Source organism: Phocoena sinus, chromosome 4 (assembly GCF_008692025.1).
Source record: "Phocoena sinus isolate mPhoSin1 chromosome 4, mPhoSin1.pri, whole genome shotgun sequence".
Classification (NCBI taxonomy): Eukaryota; Metazoa; Chordata; class Mammalia; order Artiodactyla; family Phocoenidae; genus Phocoena; species Phocoena sinus.
Window position 1 is genome coordinate 23,367,401 of NC_045766.1, and position 18,608 is coordinate 23,386,008.

The 18,608-nt window shown below is 41.8% G+C and overlaps 1 protein-coding gene across 1 annotated transcript in view; it reads right to left on the minus strand.

Annotated features, from left to right (window-relative positions):
• Positions 1-222: 222 nt before the first annotated feature.
• PCOLCE2 (procollagen C-endopeptidase enhancer 2) overlaps positions 223-18,608 on the minus strand; it is a 71,750-nt gene continuing 53,364 nt past the window's right edge. Inside the window, exons 5-9 of the mRNA XM_032629318.1 lie at positions 15,721-15,857; positions 10,525-10,679; positions 5,532-5,615; positions 3,006-3,173; positions 223-795 (exon numbers count right to left, since the gene is read on the minus strand). Coding sequence (XP_032485209.1) covers positions 665-795; positions 3,006-3,173; positions 5,532-5,615; positions 10,525-10,679; positions 15,721-15,857 — 675 coding nt within the window. The 3' untranslated portion in view covers positions 223-664. The remainder of the gene's footprint in view (positions 796-3,005; positions 3,174-5,531; positions 5,616-10,524; positions 10,680-15,720; positions 15,858-18,608) is intronic.

Consider the following 18,608-nt stretch of genomic DNA (forward strand, 5'->3'; position numbering starts at 1 on the left):
GATTCTTGAGGGACACGATTCTAGCTCTAACATTCTCTGGTTCTGCAGAGAAGAATTATAGTCTGTTTACATTACTGAGTCCATCTAGTCCCTGCGGTTCTTGGAATGTTCTTTTAGCAAAGTATAAACTGATACAAGGACAACCTTATGTGTAAATAGCAGGGAATATTCTTTTTACAGTGTCCCACTTTCTACAAAAGCAAGTCTAATGGCTGTTATATAATCATTTAAAAATATTTTATTAAGCACTGATTTTAAAAATGCAAGAGAAGAATATAACAACTCAGAGCAAATGCTTGAAGGTAAAACAAATATCACTATAAATATTGCACGTATAAAATCTCTTTTTTACATCTTCACACAGCTCATTTCTAAAATATCCTTTTACAGAGATGTATAAATAAACTGCTTCCAAACTGTCAACGCTTGATACATTTAGTTTCTTATCACCTCACTAAGTCTGCAGGTTTCCAATCGGCTCTCTTCTGTGCAGGCAACAGAACTTCCATCAGTGACACCGGAGCTCTCCTACCTACATCATGTGAAGAGTAAATCTCTCTGAATGCTCAATATTTCTGGTTATAAATTTTCTTTACCTACTGAGAAAAAAATAGATCCTTCAAAGGCAGTGACAGAACGCAGCTTAAATGGACACAGTTCACTGTTAACATTGCTTGTTCTTCAAGGCGTCCAGGAGCTTCTGATTCTTGGTCTTGAACATCATGATAAAGCTGTTGGGCATGATTTTGCCTCTCCCATCTTCACCCACTTGGCCCATAATAATGTAGTTTAGACCTAAAAGAGAATATAAGATTAATTTTTTTCTCTCTGTTGGTTTGAAACAACTTCGACTATAACTCACCTCTAGGTAAATGCTCTGTAAATGGTATAATTAGACATTTATCCTATCTAGGATAAAATCTGGTTTAAGATTCTCATTGGGAAAAAATCTAAATGTAACTGAATAGCATGTTCCAGCTCTGCTAACACTAGGAAAGTGGATGGAATGATTCGATCCGGTCACGTCCAGCTCTGCGGAAGGTCTGATGTATTTACTGAGTGTCTGCTATCAACAATACACTGTTTCTGTGAAAGGCTCTCCTTCCTCAAGGGGCTTCAGATGGCCTCTCTTGGTGTCACAAGGCTTCTGGATCTCCCCAGGCATTTGGCAGCTAATGATCCATCGTCTTCTGTTGTTGTTGTCTTGGACTTTTTATTAACATCTCCAACATTTATACTATGTAAGTTTTTTGAGGGCATGGTTGGATCATATACTTCTTTCCATTCTTATAGTCCCTTGCAAAAAGATAAGTACTAAAAAGTACTTCATTCTGTTATACTATTTTTTATATATCAGTGTTTCTGGCTAACGTAGGCCTAGACTGGGGCCCAAGCTGAGCTATGTAGGATTCAACTCTGAAGATTTATACTGCTTCAGAAAAATGTCATAAAGGAAGTGTGTCTTACCACCCCCTTTATTCTCCCTCTCCCCCGTGTGTCATAAGAGGAATACGTGTTTCTTTTTCTCTTGCATAGGCCTTCCTCTGTGGGCCTACACTGGCATCACAGTGGTCTTGAGCCTGTGAAGGCTTGGTAGGATGAGCAGGTAGATGCCACCGAAAGCCTGGGCTGCTAGCATCGAGATTTGACTGTGTCTAGATGTGCATTATTTGCTGTTCCGGGCAGTTCTGGAAAGAAGTGTTACCTTCTACAGAGTCTTTGCTATTCCCTCTAAAGAGTCAATGTGAGGCTGCTCACCTTCCGATTTTCTCAACAATCTGAATTCATAGTAAAGCTTTCTTGAAGTGGATATGCTATATTTCTGTGTGTGTGTGGCAGAGGTTTCGTTTGTTTCACTTGTAGTAGAGGTGTGTAACAAGACTGAGGAAAGGAATGAGCTGATATTGGACAGAGAAATCATGGCAGAGCACACAGTGGAATGCCAGGCATTATTGCCATGCCGAAAAAGAGATCTATACGTGCTGTTGATGGAAAGCTGTCCACATGTACATCACGTGGGGGAAAAGTTTCAGTAGAACATGTGTAGCATGATCCCTCTCTCTACATGTGTATGTGCAGGCTTTATATGGATAGAACTTTGTGGAAGGAGCTGTTCATTGTGCCTCTGGTGAAAGGGAAAGGGCTTCACTTTTTATTTTATATCCTTCTCTACTTATTTAAACTTTTTAAAAACCATAGAGCAGGGGCTTCCCTGGTGGCGCAGGGGTTGGGAGTCTGCCTGCTGATGCATGGGACACGGGTTCATGCCCTGGTCCGGGAGGATCCCACATGCCGCGCAGCGGCTGGGCCCGTGAGCCATGGCCACTGAGCCTGCGCGTCCGGAGCCTATGCTCCGCAACGGGAGAGGCCACAACAGTGAGAGGCCCGCGTACCACAAAAACAAAAAAAAAACATAGAGCATACGTTACTTTTATAAGTTAAAGAACCTGTTTTTTTAAAAAAAATCATGTACCTTTGGCTCTGAAGTAGCTTTTCTTTTTCCAACATTTCTTAATAAACTCATCCCCATCTATGGATTTAATAATCCTATATCTACAAATGAATCCCAAATCTTTCATTCTAGCCCATAGATACCTCTCTCTTCTGAACTCCAGCTCTGAATTTCCTGTTCCTTGATGGATCTCTTCCTCTACACACAGTAGTGGCACCTTAAGTGCAATAATTCAAAATCTCTTTCTCCTGATGTACTCCTTCTCTGTCTGTTCCCTATTGATCCAACTTCAGACGTTTCTTGGACTCATTGATCATTTCCATTATCTCGTCTTCTTCCACAAGTGACTGGAACTGGGATTGGAGCCCAATTCTGGCTGACTCCAAAGGCCCTCCTTCGAAACCACAAGTGGGCAATACAGTAGCCCTGACTTTACTTCCCTAGACCAGCCATGGCATGGAAAGATCCATGATTTTCTCAGAGAGGCTCTCCCATCCCCTTCTCTGCTCCTGAGCTCCCCTGGAAGAAAGACTGAAGTTTTCCTCTGACTCACCTCTTCTGAGGAGTGGGCACTGCTTGCAGACCACGACGACCTTGGCACTCATGTTCTTGCCGGCCTGCTGAATTGCCAGATTTCCCTCTTTATAGATGTTGATGATTGAGACCGTGGCGTGCAGGCTCCCACCTCGAGGGATGGTGGTGATAACAGTGCCGGCCAAGACTGCAAAAGAAAGCGTTTTTGAAATAATGGGACAGTGAAGGCAAGTGTTAGCAGAACTGAACGTAATTGTACATTTCTCTAAGTGTCAGATGGGAAACATTTTAATGTAAGAAAGAAGGTCCTAATAGAGCCATTGAATTTGATTCTGTACATTTGTCACCAAAATTCAGGTTGAAGCAAAGGAGTCGTGAAGCTGTTATGTTACCGCAGCTGTTAGGTGTTGATACTGAGTAGGAAAACCAAAATATCTGCCGAATTGCAGTCAGTTGCTGAGATGAGGACTCGTTCCAATGTTTTATCCAACGTATGGATCAGTTACCAAATAAGGGATGGGCTCATGCGCCTCTACCTATGAATACTCAACAGGACCTTGTGCCTTTAGAGGTAACACCATACTAAGAGGCTGCATGATGGGGGTTTGAGCCACAAAGATCTGAGTCCTTGTGTCTGTGTGGGTGAGCGCCTACCTTTCTGTGTCTCCCCCGGTTCCTCTCTTTAGCTGGCCTCTCTCCTTGAACTTTTTTTTATAAAACACGTATTTATTAAATGAAAAATCGGTCTTACAAATATCCACTCCCTTAAGCCTTCTCCCAGGCTTCTACAGCAAATGACCAATTGCAGGTGCTGGAGGAAACTAAAGAGAATTAGAAGCAGCAGGTTGGGATCCCTTATTTGTCTTCTCTCAGTGGATATCAGGTGCTCTCTCCTTGAACTTTGATTCATCCATAGATCCCCATCTCCCTCTAATGATCACTAAATATCTGTGTTTTTCTGGGTCTTTCACATTCTCTTTTTTATCCATCCTGTTTAACGCATTTAACAAGTCAAAGTATAGAACTGAGGTATAGCTTAAGACATTTTCTTGCTTAAAAAAAAAAAACTCTAGCAAAATTCAGTTGCTTTTCATTGTCACTCTCTCTTTTTACTATGTGACACTCAGAGAAGAGTCTCACTTCTGACCCACAGAAAGAAAGATGCTGTGTTTCTCAAAGGTGTGCTTTTGGCATTCTGGGGCGGGGGGGGCAGTGGACATTCCAGGTGAGGCAGGACTTGCATTGAATGACTTTCTGATGAATCCTGTCTCTACCCAGAAAACCAGTAGCACCCGGCAGTTATTGTGACAATCAAAACCTGCCCCTAAAGGAGTGTTACCAATGCTGGTAGGAAACCAATGGGCCACTGGTGATAGTATTGGGTCATTTTGCCATGGAAGTGAGTCACAGTGGAGTAGATCGAGCTTTGGACTTGGCTGATATGACCCTTTCAGGATAAAGTGAGAACACACTGCTTATGTGGTATGCAAAGCTCATAACATCAGAATTCTTCTCATGCCTTACTTTGACTTTCGGTCATGAGTGCTTACTGCAAAACGTCAGTCAGTAGCCGAGTGAAATCAGGTGGCTCTGAGGACAGGAAGGGAGATTTCCTTAAGCATCTCCTACAGAAGACGACACTGGGTGTGGGAGCAGTGACACCTCGTGCTACTGGTTTTCATTTTCATGCCATTATTTGAATTTCTGCTGCAAACTCCAGTTAGATTTAGGGCCCTAGATTCTTTAGTGCCTCATACCTTCTCTGCAACATAGTCCGCCTGGGCTGCAGTTACCACTTGAAGGCATACGAAAAAGCAAGCAAAGCCTCATCTGGGAGGCCCTTTGTTCTGGGTAACCTATTTAAAGGCTGTACCAACTTTCTTTTCCTGATAAGACTTCTCTTCGATGTTCCTTTTAAACATAACCAACATAATTAAACTTGGGATCTTTTGCTCTTAAGTGGTTTTCACAGAAAGTGCAATTTTTTTTTTAATTGGAAAAAACTCTTAGAAATTCTAAGTCATTAGGTAACATCTCCTCAGGTTCCAGTTTATAAGAGTTTCCAAATGGATTTCAGATTTCCAAGTTTGAATTTAGTACTTTGGAAGGACACTACAGAGGAAATACTTGAATTTCTTCGGAGAGAGGCCAGCTTGGACATGTTTCTAATTAACTTCAGTTGAATTACAGATGTGTGAAAAAATACTCAGTGCGTGAAAACTATGTGAGAAGAAAGGGATACCGGTTTTTTCAGGAATACGGAGCCAGCCAGAAGACACAGAGCGGTAGTATCACGTACCAGGAGTCAAATTATTAAGTTTACGTGGAAACTGTATATTTTCTGTACATGAATTTTTCTCAGGTGTGAAATCTAACACTTCAAAAGGCACAAGTCAACATACCCTAGTGTGTAAGAAAATATTTTCTTGGGTAAATGAAGAGTGTAACTGACCCTTTACCATCACATTCACGGCAGTTCCTTTGAGATTAAGCATGAGGTTTCAGGTTTCTGATTAAAGAGGAAAGGCTGGGTTTTATTTCTTACCAAAGTTACTCAAGCAATAATTGCTTTCCAGAGTCCCCGACCGTCTACACTTCTGCTGACACAGGGCCACGGTGGGTTTTAAACCTTCATTCAGAGAAGAAAGACATAAGATTCAGGAAAATGAATTCAAGTATAATTGGTGTTTAGATCTGAATCTACCAATTTAAAATTCCCATATGTTTCCCTGAGCCACCAATCTGTCATTGCAATGAAATAATTAAAAAGCATGCAAAGGTGACTCTTCATGCTACCAACTCCTGCTCTAATTTCTTCAGGGTAACTCAATACCCTCTGCTGAGTTTTAAACCTGAGATCAAAGATAACCCAAATTTAGCCCTATTCTCTTCTTCCTTTATATATAACTAATGCTGTAACTAAAAATAGATACAGTCTCATGTGCTCTGCTTAGAAAAACCCAGTACAACAAATATGAACACAGGAGATGTAGGTTAACTCCTCATTTTCCGAAAGGAATCCTATGGGTCTCCCCCTGAGGGTGGAGGGCGCTTTCTTGGTGCATCTGAAATATACACAGTCGCCCAAATGGGAGCAGTACAGGTTTCTAGGAACACTGCTCATGTGGTAAGGTGTGTTATAGCCGTAATTAGATGCAACCAATCACTAAACATTTATTTTGAGCCTGTAAGGATTATTAGTAAGGATTATTCATTGCCTAGAAGGATCTTAAGAACTGAGAAGTAGACAAATTTGAAAGTACAACTAAACAGGTAACCACAGTGGTTCTCAGTCAGGGGTGATTTTGCCCACTAGGTGACATTTGGTAATGCCTGGAAATATTTTTGGTGGTCACAGCTAGGGGATGCCACTGGCATCTGGTGGGTATATAACCAGGGATGCTGCTAGACATCCTACAGTGAACAGGACAGACCCCAACAGCAAAGAATGATCTGGCCAAAAATGTAAATAGTGCCAAGGTTGAGAAACTGTACTGTGATGAAACAAAATGAAATGAAATGAAAATAATCCTCATTAAAAATGTTGCCAAAATATTTCCTAATGATTCACTTATATGTGGCAACATGCTAGGAAGAACTAAACAAAGCTGTCACAGAACACTACTTGGTGGGTAAGAATTTACAACTGTAATATTGCCCTGCTGATATGTTCTGCTAACTTTTTTGTGAAGTTACTCTTTTTTTTTTTACATCTTTACTGGAGTATAATTGCTTTACAATGGTGTGTTACTTTCTGCTTTATAACAAAATCAGTTATACATATATCCCCATATCTACTCCCTGTGAGTTTACTTTTAATGTGTACCCCTACTTAACTCCAAAAAGGATCCAAAGTGGATTATAGTATTAAAATATATACAATTTAATGTTAAAATACACACAGTTTAATGGTAAAATAAACACAATAGCATATATATGGAGAAAGAGCTCAGAAAGCATTTAGAGGGACTATTGTTCTAGGAGTTGGGGACCTGAATTTACCTCACTCACTGAGTCAAAAGGTAGTGGCGTTAGTGGTTCCCCCTGTCTGATGAAAGAGCATCTTTTCACGTGGGCCACTGGAAACCAGCTCCTTCTCGGCCTCGGAATGCTAGTCCGGAGGTTGGGTGGGTGTCCCACACGGCCCCTTCTCTCCCTTCGGAACATCCCCTCTCTCTTGCCTTTCAGCCGTCAGCTGTCCCACCCTGACCCTCGCCATGCTCCCGTCCTCTCTGCTGCCCTGCACTCCCCAGCACGGCACCTGGTTCTCAGCCCTCCTCTCCATGTGCTCACACGGCCGTGCCGTTGGGTCCTCCCTCCTCGGGGACGATCCCTCTCGGCACCGCCACGGCCCCATCCTTCCCAGAGACGTTCCCTCTGCTCCGTCTCCGCCCCTCAGTCCCAGGCTTCCATGTCCTCCTGCTGAAGTCTCATCACCAATCTCCCAAGTGTGGACACCCTGTCAGCCAGTGTAGCCTCTTCTGCTTCAAGCTTATTTAGTTACTCTCAGACTCGCACGAGTACTTGCTTTCTGTCTTCAGAGGTTCAGCACATTGACCCCTCGCATTCTTCCCACTGCACCATCCTGGCCCGTCTCTACTTCCTTAGCTACTCCACTTAATTTCCATGGTCTGTTATCTCACTTTCCTGACAATATGTTAAACTCCCTTTCCCCTCTGCCCTCCAACCCTTAGGAAGCCTGAAGTAGCCTCTGCTTCTCCTTCTGTGCCCGCACGTAGACAGCTGAGGACACAAATGGACCCTCATCCAAGTGACAAGCTGTCTCCAATTTCCACAGCTGTTTTTCGGATTCTCCCAACCCCCCGGGGCTCCCACCTCCCTTCCATCTCATTCTCAGCAGGTGACCTTGCCTATTTTCTGGGGAAAACAGAGATCATAGAAGAAAATGTCCTCGAAGCCCCACCAGACCTCCGAGCTGTCTTTATCTGGCCCCCTCTCTTCTTTCCTCCCCTGAGAGAGGAGGCTGCCCACGTCTGGTCTAAGGTCTGTCCTTCTGTGCGTCCTCCGAAGGCCAGACCCGCTCATCTTTGTGGAAATTTCCTCTACAGTTTATTCCTTCACTCTGCCCTTCTGTTCTCCTGCTGTGCCGGCTACTTCCCATTGGCTTTACCACGTCACACCCTCCCTTAGGCTTGAACCTGTGCACTGAGTTGCTGGACTTAGCTTCCTCGCCTTGCTCCACACGCCCCACACCCCCATCTGGCTTCTGCCTGCACAGCTCCACTCATAACCCTTGCCAGGGTGTCCAGTAGCCTCCACGTCATGAAATCACATGGTAACATTTTAGTCCTGACGTTGTTTGAAGCCTCATCAACACTTGGCTCTTCTGACTACCCCCTTCTCAAAACACTCTCTTCCCCGGCCCCCAAGACACCTGGGTTCCCCCCACGTCTGCCGCCGCCCCTTAGCTGCTTTTTTCATTCTTCTCTGCCAGCAGATCCTCCCTCTTTAAAGACCTGGAGTTTCTAGAGATTTAATTCCAGCCCTTCTTCTCCTTTCCCCCGTAACCTCTCCCTAGGCAATCGCATTCTGCACCATGGGGTCAACCATGTTGAAGACTCAAATTTAAATCTCTTGCTTAAATCTCTCTTCTGCCCTGGAGGCCCGTAGATCTTACTGTCTACATAACGGCTCCATTTGCTTGTCTCACAGACACCTCTAACCCCACAAGGGCACAGCTTAACTTATGAACCTACCCCTCAACCTATGACTCTACTTCTATGAATGGTAACATTGTTCCTCTGAGTTGTGCAAGCCAGGGACCCGGGAGGCATGCTTCTGGATTGCCCTAGTCCATTTAACCGCTGAGCCCTGTCAATATCTCCCAAGGTCTCTGGCCTGCAGAACTGTCGGTGTCTCTAGACCGTCTCTGTATTTCTGTCTGGTGCAGTTCCCCTGGACAACCCCAAGAACACGCTGACCCTCCTGACCCCTACAGTCCATTCACCTCACTGGGGCCTCACAGAGTGATCTTCGTAAAGCGTGAATCTAATCCTGAACTTTCCTTAAATCCACCAACAGCTTCCCCTGCACTTAGGATAAAACCCCAGCTACTCAGAGCATCAGGAGTGAGGTGGTAGGGCCTAAAGATGAACCTAGCAAGAGAGGCTAGGTACAAAGTGCGAAGGGGTTTGGCCCTTGTGCCGTCCAATATGGTAGCCACTGGCCACGGAGGCTTTTAAATTTTAATTAAATTAAAATTCAGATCTTTAGTAGCACTTGTCACATTTCAAGTGTTCAACAGTGGCCACTGTATTGGATGGCACAGGTGTAGACAATTTAAGTGGGAGAAGGACACAGTCTGCTGTGTGTGTGTGTGTGTGTGTGTGTGTGTGTGTGGGTATGGGGCATTCAGTGGGGAATTAAGACAGAGGAAGGGAACCCTAAGAGTGTGGCTACAGTTGCTGTGGACCATGCTTGGGAAAACAGGTGGAGAAGCAGAATTGAGACAGAAAATAATGTGATAGAAATGAGTTACATTTGATATGTTTTAATTTAAATGTCTAGCAGTTGCAAAACTCTAGGAGAAAATTTACAAATTCATGTTTGCAATTTCAGAGAAAGTTTAGGACTGGAGATAAAAGCTGGGGAACCACAAGATAAAAGCTGGGGAACCACATGAATGCAGACAGATAATTCACTGGAAAGAATAGGACACCAGGGTCCACTGAGATAGGCTGGAGAAATATTGCTGTAACGTGCGGCAGTACACCTGCAGGCCACAGGGTGGCACACTGTGGAGTGCTCAGAAAAGTCAGCCCTTCTAGAAGTGCCTGTACTCAGGACAGCCCTGCTCAGGGTACCTGCAGAAAATGGTGGGCAGTAAAGCTGGGTTTATCTCAGCCTATTTCATATCTTAACCTTAGATCCTTCCTTCCCACTTTTTTTCTCCTCCCTGGATTTAGATTTTGAAATCTCAGGCCTGAAATCCTGGTGGGTGGAGCTGACAGGGTACAGAGACAAGATACAGGGACCCACACTTGCCCCTCCATTTCTTAGATAATACCAGAGTTTCCCGACTGGCTTCTATAATACCTCAAATATTTTTGTTTGATTTACTCCAATTTGAAAAAATAATACATTTTGTATGACACATTTTGGAGCATACCCCATCCCAAAAAAAGTCCAAATACCGGCAGATGTGAAAACAGGCAGGTATCAGGGCCCTGAAACTTTAACCTAAAACACTACAGTTCTACGTAATAAAAAAAAACACATAATGTTATAAGTGCCAAAAAATAAAAAGTAGGCTTGTAATGATCTGTGCCAAAACAGGGTTCCTAGCATTTTTAAGTGACCGTAATTTTCTTAGGTAACATTTTAAAATTATTAGCTTAGAAGCATTCTTACACCTTACACTTTTCTTTAATTCATGGACTCATTCTCTTCCATAAGTTGTCATCTTATTTAACTTATTTTAGTCTCAAGTATTTTCCTCTTAATTTTTTTTTTTGTACTTCAGAAGAATTTTTCTTATACTCAAGTTTGTGTACAAACTTCAAACGAGGAAAACTTACTTGTAGTCACAGGAAAGGTGGTGGTAACAGGTGGTGCTGTAGTTGCCGGCAATTTCTTTGGCCTGAATTTGTAGTGACCGATAAATCCATCTGCAGTTAAACTTAAGTCTGATAAGAACTGAATGAGAAGTTCATTTCTCTCAGATACAATTGGCCTAAAAGAAAAAAAGATGTAATTATATATATATTTAAAAATTTAGGTGACACCTCTCTGAAATGTAGCATTTTCTAACTTTCCATCCATTTCTGATGATAGGTTATTCTTTGTTTAAACTGAAAAGCTGAAATACTTAAAAAGATGATGGTCTTAATCTGCTCAGTATTAATGCGAATAGCTAACATTTACTGAACGTTTGCTCAGTTAGGCACGTGCTTTGTGAAAACTGTTGAATTCTGTCTTCACTACAACCCTGTTATCATCCCCTCTTCATGGAATAGGCAAGTGAAGATCGGAGAGTTCAAGTGATTTGCCCAAGGCCCTCGGTTAGTGTGTGGGAGAGTCAGCATTTGAAAGGACCAGGTGTCTTTAGAGATGCTGGTAGACATTGGGACCAATGTAAACACCGAAGCTGCAGCTGGTTCCTCACGAGCCTCGCAGGGTTTGGCCTGACCTGGCAACCACACAGCTTCTCTGAACTAAGACTCTGGGTTCCAGCTGGCCTGGGGAGCTAGGGTTGCTGACCCTGGGGAATCAGATGGAGAACTTCGGTGAACAAATTCCCACACCCTGTGAAGACACCACCGAAGGGATCACCTCAGTGGGTTGGTCACCTAGGGATAAGAAAGCCACGCAGGGTTTAATGGGACTTTCATTTCATTGTTAATGAGAGTTCTTATGCGTGCCTGAAATGGAAGCCTTTCTGTTTATAATCTGGGTAGCAAAATGCTGTGAAGGAGAAAGAGAAAGTGATTCCTTTGTTTTGGTGGTCATGAAAGACATCATTAAGAATTCTAATTTTAAAGCAATTTTAGGGGCGTGCTGGTACTAAAGGTTTAGTGGCGATAATAACCGAGGCTCAGAAGCTCTGTTAAATCTTAGGGGATAACTATATTATACAAGACGGTAGTTTCATTTAATCTTGCTATTGTTATTTTAAAAATGGTTTAAAATTGGCTAATTCTATTTTAAAACTATTTAATTCAGAAGTGGAAAATTTATTTAATTGAGTTAATTGGTGGCTTGACTAAACTCCTTTTTTTGAGTCGTCTTCTCAGCTGAATCGCTTCTTAGCCCTCACGGATAGTAAGTAATGAGGCAACCTGTCAGCTATTTTGAGTGGAGTGGGTGGAGGGGAAGGTAGATCTGGACTTGACCCAACCAGTTAGAAAAACTACAGGATTCTTTTCTGTCCTGAAGGTTATTGCCTTCTTAGCCAAGGGACGAGACAAACCTAAGAGCAAGCTCTGTGACCCACATTTAGAGTTCCAGTCACAAAAGTGACCACGGTCATTTAAATAATGCTTCTAAGAATCAAGCCTGGAACAGAAATATTTTATCTTGCTTTTGAAAACACATTCCATTGAACAAATACAGTGTGCAGGAAACACAGTTCTCAACTACAAGTACAAATAAGACACGTTAATCTTGTTTAGATGATAAAATTACAAAAAGCACTTCTTATAAGCAGCAAAGAAAACCTTAAGATCCAACCAGGTCAGCCTTCTAGGCATGATGTTATAATCATAGTGATCATTCACTGCCTTTTCTATGAACTCATCTTGGAAGCACGACATTGGAAGCTGAATTTTCTCAAGGAAGAGTATTTTAGTAACAAAGATATGCCGCTACTGAGCCTTAGTGTGGATGCGACGGAGTCACAGTGCCATGAAGGTGCTGAGGGCAGAGTGCTGCATCTGCAAATTGTTACAAACTGCCAGGAAGGCAAGGGGGCATCTCACTTGGACCCACTCCCCACTGGCAAACCCCAGGATGGACTGAGGATGCTGACCGGTGTCTTATAGAGCCGGCTCTGTGAGCTCTCTCTGCCTTGTCATCCACAGCCTTCCTCTTCATCAATCACTACAGCCAACCAGCCACCAAGTCCTGCCAGTTTTGCCTCCTAAATATTCCTTGATCCACCTCCTCTTCATCTCTACCACCCTTCCCTACCACCTCAGCTTTACCGGGACCACTGCTACAGCCTCCTTGCCAGCTCCCTGCTCCTCTTGTCTACGGCGGGCGTTCTAGAAGCACCGGTCCTGTCACTTCCCCTAACTGCACTTCGAGAGTCCCCATGTCTGCAGGACGTGGAACCCAGCTCCACTCTCCGCCTCCTTGCTCTCTGGGCGCCCACTCAAGGTTCAGGCTCCAGAATAGCATAGATCTCCCCTGTGGATCTTCAATAACGGAGTCCCCTCTGCTTGGAATGAGTGTGTCCTAAGTTCTGCCTCTAACTCTCACTCTTACTTCAAGACTCAGCTTCAACAGGCATAATCTCTTTTCCCAAACCTCCCCTGACCTCCCACCATTTGTTCCGACTGGACCAAAGGACTCCTTGTCAGAAATCCACCAGGACATTCCGTTGCCAGTTTACCTATCTGCCTTGTTTTTGTCCTTCCCACTACTTACCTCTGTATCTTTTATTTTATCTTTGTGTTCGAGGTCCCTAGCATCGTGTCTGCCACGCGGCTGGGGTATATATAGTAAATGTTTCTGAACTGAATCCAGTGGTATCGATACTGATTTGAACCAGGCACAGGGATCCTGAAGTGATATCCCCATTGCCCCCACCCGCCCTGAGTTTTGTGCTTCTCCTTTCCTTTTGTCTATAGATTTACTCATACATATGCATCGTGAAACCATATATTCTATAGGTTTGCATTTTTTTAAACTTGATATAAATGAAAGAATATAGTGTGTCTTTTTCTGTTATTTTTTTCACCCTCAACATTGTAACTGTGAGATTCATCCACTGTGCTCAGGGCTGTATAGTGTGAACTATAACAGAATCGAACTGTTCTCTTGTTGATAAACATTGTGCTGTTTACTCTGCCCCCAGTACAAATAATATTAATGAGAACATTCTGGTATATGTCTTGTGATGCAGAAGGAAAAAACTGTCCACGAGAAGAGTAGGGTATATGCTCTGTACCAGGTCAGAGGATACAAGCTCATTTTCAAATTTTTTAAAAAAATTGTTTATTGGGCTTCCCTGGTGGTACAGTGGTTGAGAATCTGCCTGCCAATGCAGGGGACACGGGTTCAAGCCCTGGTCTGGGAAGATCCCACATGCCACGGAGCAACTAGGCCCATGAACCACAACTACTGAGCCTGTGCGCTCAGTAAAAATAAAATAAAATAAATAAAAATTTTAAAAAAATTGTTTATTTATTTTTGGCTGCGTTGGGTCTTCGTTGCTGCACACAGGCTTTCTCTAGTTGTGTCCAGTGGGGGCTACTCTTTGTTGCGGTGCGCGGGCTTCTCACTCTGGCGGCTTCTCTTGTTGCGGAGCACGGGCTCTAGGCACGCGGGCTTCAGTAGTTGTGGCTCACTGGCTCAGTAGTTGTGGCTCATGGGCTTAGTTGCTCACGGCATGTGGAATCTTCCCAGACCAGGGATCAAACCCGTGTCCTCTGCATTGGCAGGTGGATTCTTAACCACTGTGCTACTAGGGAAGTCCTTATTTTCAATTTTATTAGATATTGCCAAACTGATTTCCGAAGTGATTGTACCAATTTACATTCTTGTCAAAGATTTATTCACTGTGCAGCTTTCTTCTTTGGGGAATGCCTTTTCATGTCTTTTGTCCATTTTTTCTGAGTTGTTATCTTTTTCTTAATAATTTTTAAGGATTTCTTGATATGTTTTGGAACCTAGACCTAGGTCTTTGTCAAATATATCAAATATTTTACAAATCTGTTTCCATTTTGTGCCTTCTCTTTTCCCTCTCTTTAAGGTGTATTTTGATGAGCAGAAATTCTCATTTCAGTTCCCAATCCATCTGTAATTGACGTTTGTGTGCTATTAGATATGAATACAATTCATTTTTACCATAGAAGCAAAAGTTGTCCCTGCCTCATTCTTCAATAGGGTCATCCTTTACCTGCTGATCTGTGTGCCTCTGGGATATGTCTCATCTGCAGAGACATGTGGATGTGTTTCTGGCCTCTCTTTGGTGTTTTCATTAGTCAAATTTTCTACCTCTCTGTTAAAACCACACTGTCTTAATTACAACAGCTTTCTGACCTGGCTCCACCATGGTTGGTCAAATCCTCCTGCCGGTTCCTTCTCCTTCAAAACTGTCTTAGTTTTGTCCCCTCCCCTAGCAATGCCATGTACATTTTACAGCTGGACTGTAAAATCCACATCAAAAATGCTTACTATTATCAAACATAATAAATATAAATGAATTTAAACCGCAAAGTACCTTGCTTTAACTCAGATGTGTCTATGGGAAATCATAGAAATGCATGTAAGATCAAGTGATGCAGATATTCTAATTATGTTGAAGCAACAGAATAAGAAAGGCTATTAAAATTGACACGGTGGTGACTTTGCCGGCAAGTTGTAGTAATGTCATTGCCACTTTTCCTAGTACTGTATGTGACGGTGTGAAATATCTTGCACCAAAACAGTCATGTGTTGCACCAAAATACAGCACAGAGGAGTTAAGTAACTTGCCCAATGTCATGCATCTAGTAAGTGGCAGAGCTCTTAGCTCCATAAATATTTGCTAATAAATACACAGTACCTTTCAGGCTCACTCAGCAAGAATTTGAGCAACAATGCGAGGCGGCGTAAAGCCCCCAAAGTCCAGGACAGGTAAAATCACCTGGATCTGTCATAAGCTTCCAGGTTTCCTCGTCTGGATTCCCAATAATCAGCTCCCTAGTTTTTGCTCAGAATTTTCCTCATTCCACTCTGATGCTTCAGCTCCCCACTTGCAGGGCAGTGAGGTATCCAGGTCAGGTCTCTGGCTCAGCATCTGCCCCAGGGGCATCACCAACTCTACTTCGGTTTATCTGTTTGGCTGCCTGCCGAGCCCTCTCTGCACTCTTGCTAATGTTGCCTCGCTCTCTGGGTTGGCTACTCTTTGTGTTGATGATGTACGGGACTCCACTGCCATGGAACCCAAGAATTTGAGAACAAAACGACACCACAAAATCTCCCAGAAAATACAGTATAATTGGGCAATTTAATAAGAAACAAGTTTAGAACTCCTAAAATATTAATGAAATAAAACAGGTGCTACTCACGCAGGGGGGCTGTCGCCACAATACTTCCCAATTCTTTCAGCGTCATTGATCTCCCCGCCGTTAAACACGGCCACATAATCGTACCGGCAGTAGTTATCACGCTCAACATCAAACTTCTCAAACTTTAATTCTATAAGCTTTAGTGAAAGCACAACATTAGAAGTGTCAGAGGAGCAGTGTGGAACAACCTCAAACAGAATTCTTCCTCTCCCCAGATTTGTAGGGTACCACGATTTTCCTTCTTAAAAAAATTTATTCACTGTGTTTGAATTTTTTCTTAGTGTTTACATACTTATTAGTTATCAAAATTGTGGTATTCTTTTGCTTTCATTTTTAATCATTCCAAAAGACCATCTCAAGCCCAAATCAATCCTAATTAGGATCTTAAACGTGGGAACTCTGTTCACTTACAGCTAAGAAAGTATAAAAACACTATATAACCCCAGAAACCTATGTTAAGACTTAAATTGGGCTTGTGTTGGAGTGGGAAGCGGGGCTATACACCAACTTCATTCTTCTCTAGAGGAAAACTAATAGAAATAAAAATATTATCTACAATGTCCCCTACAGTAGTGTGTGTTGGGGTGCGTGAGATGCGTGGACACAACAGTTCCCCTTTCAAGAAAAGGAGACTCACATTCCCACCACATGTAAAGAAGTCAAATTCTTTAGGACCAGAGGTTCAGGGAAGTGGGAACTGACTATGATGTCTTCTGGAAGTATGTTTGAAAACTGTGCCTGCCAAACACAGTCTACTTGGTGATCTGGTTGATTTTTGAAGAGGTTGCATAGAAGCATGGATACACAAAGTCAGTGTTAGATTTCTGAAGTATTTCTTAATTTTTTTTTGCACTGGTACCAGTAATAGTGTCCTAAATTATTCGAATCAATAAGAAGTTCTGATGTAAGAGCAATCATTCCCCTCATAAGCAGATTTTTCAAGACTCCCTCCAACCTGTGAATCAGAGGAAGTCTCACTGGGTTCATAAATACCCATGGCACCCAGAGAGCTGGTCCCCACTCTTGCTGGATGGCAGGTGGGCAGGCAACCCTCCTTGCTGCTTATGGAATATAATAGGCATTAACTCCTGTTAGGACAGGCACACTGTTACTAGTTGTTAGCTAGCAAAGACTTAGACACAGTAATGTGGGTGAAGGTGATAACAGCAATGGCACCACAGAGAGACACAGAGGTAAAATGTGGCTTTGAACATCACTGCCACTTATCTACATATTTATTCACTTTTAAAAAGTCAGCACCAGTGATGGGTGAATAATTGCTTATTCATACTTAACACTGCTTTAAGTTATATTAAAATATTTCCTCTTTGGGTCCTGTAACTCCTCAGCGGTTAGTAATAAAATGTGTTCTAGGTTATTAAAAAATTGGCTGAACTTTTTCTACTTAGAAAATAGTCACAGAACTTTTGAAGAGAAAATAAAAATAAGTAAATAAATAGAAGGGGAAAGGGGAAAGTTATGATTTTTTAAAAAGTAAGTCTTTAATAGAAGAAAATGCCCATAGATTTACATAGAAATTACTTAGGACTTAACTTTCTCATATTATTTTTCTCATTTGGACAGTTTCCAGTGATTTCAGGCACCATGATTAAAAACTCAGCTGGCTGAAGCCAAAAGTCATATAAAAAGATAAAACCCAAATTTAAATAATCCAAGAGAAAAACAATGGAAAAAATGCTAAATTGTAATCTGTGAGTATAATTAAATTCAAATTATTTAATCTAACATATTGAGGGAGGGAGACGCAAGAGGGAAGACATATGGGAACATATGTATATGTATAGCTGATTCACTTTGTTATAAAGCAGAAACTAACACACCATTGTAAAGCAATTATACCCCAATAAAGATGTTTAAAAAATAAATAAAAAATATCTATCAAGCAAAAAAAAAAAAATCTAACATATTTACAAATGACACAGAGAGAAAAATGATCAGTACTATCTCAAGAGTTACATAATGGCTTAAATGTTTGAGAAATTTAATTTTTAAATTTATTTTAAACTATAAAATGTTTAATAGATCTATAGAATCTTTCATTATCAAATAAATGAACATATTTTTCATCTTAAAAATAAAACTGAATTTTAGGATTATGATCAAAGTGTGTGAAGTGTGTGTGTGTGTGTGTGCGTGTGTGTACTCAAATCACTAACTTGCAGGGTATATTTACCTGAGTAATTTTCCACTAAAGAAATGAATATATGTCAAATAATATTTGTGTAAGCCATACAAAAGATCAATTTAGAAAAGTGTTTTTAACAGTATTGTAATGCTTACCATGCAGTGTTTTGATTTAAGTCTATAATGTTTTGTAATAATCACAATTTTTTTAAAAGTTATTTTCAGAATTCCACAATGTAAGCTTGGTCTATTCTCATGCTAAGTTCAACCCTGCGATTAATATCTGAAAGTGGGCCCCAAAAAGGGTAAAAATTCATATAACTACATACTAATAAACAATGGAAAACTTCTCTGTTGATTGTTTTCGAGCAATGAATAAAGTTATTTGTGGGGAACCTACACAAATTTTATTTTAAACAGCAACCAAAAAAAAAAAAAACAAAACACAGACCACCAGTTTTCTCATCAGACCATTCTACCATTCTTAGAAAAGATGTTCTTAGAAAAGATGATGTGGTATGCTTGCATTGGCTTTGTTGAAGTGAAGCATTCAGGCTGTTTCTGATTTGGTCTCTAAGAGGGCCATTATCAGGACATAATGCTCTGTGAGCAAATGGTAACCTGAAGCGTACATGTACTTGGGGATTTGTTATGCTCCCACGGTTTGTCACTGCTGCTTATAACCCCATGCTTACAACATCTTCCACAGGGTTAAACAATCTCATGTGGAATTTGCAGACCAT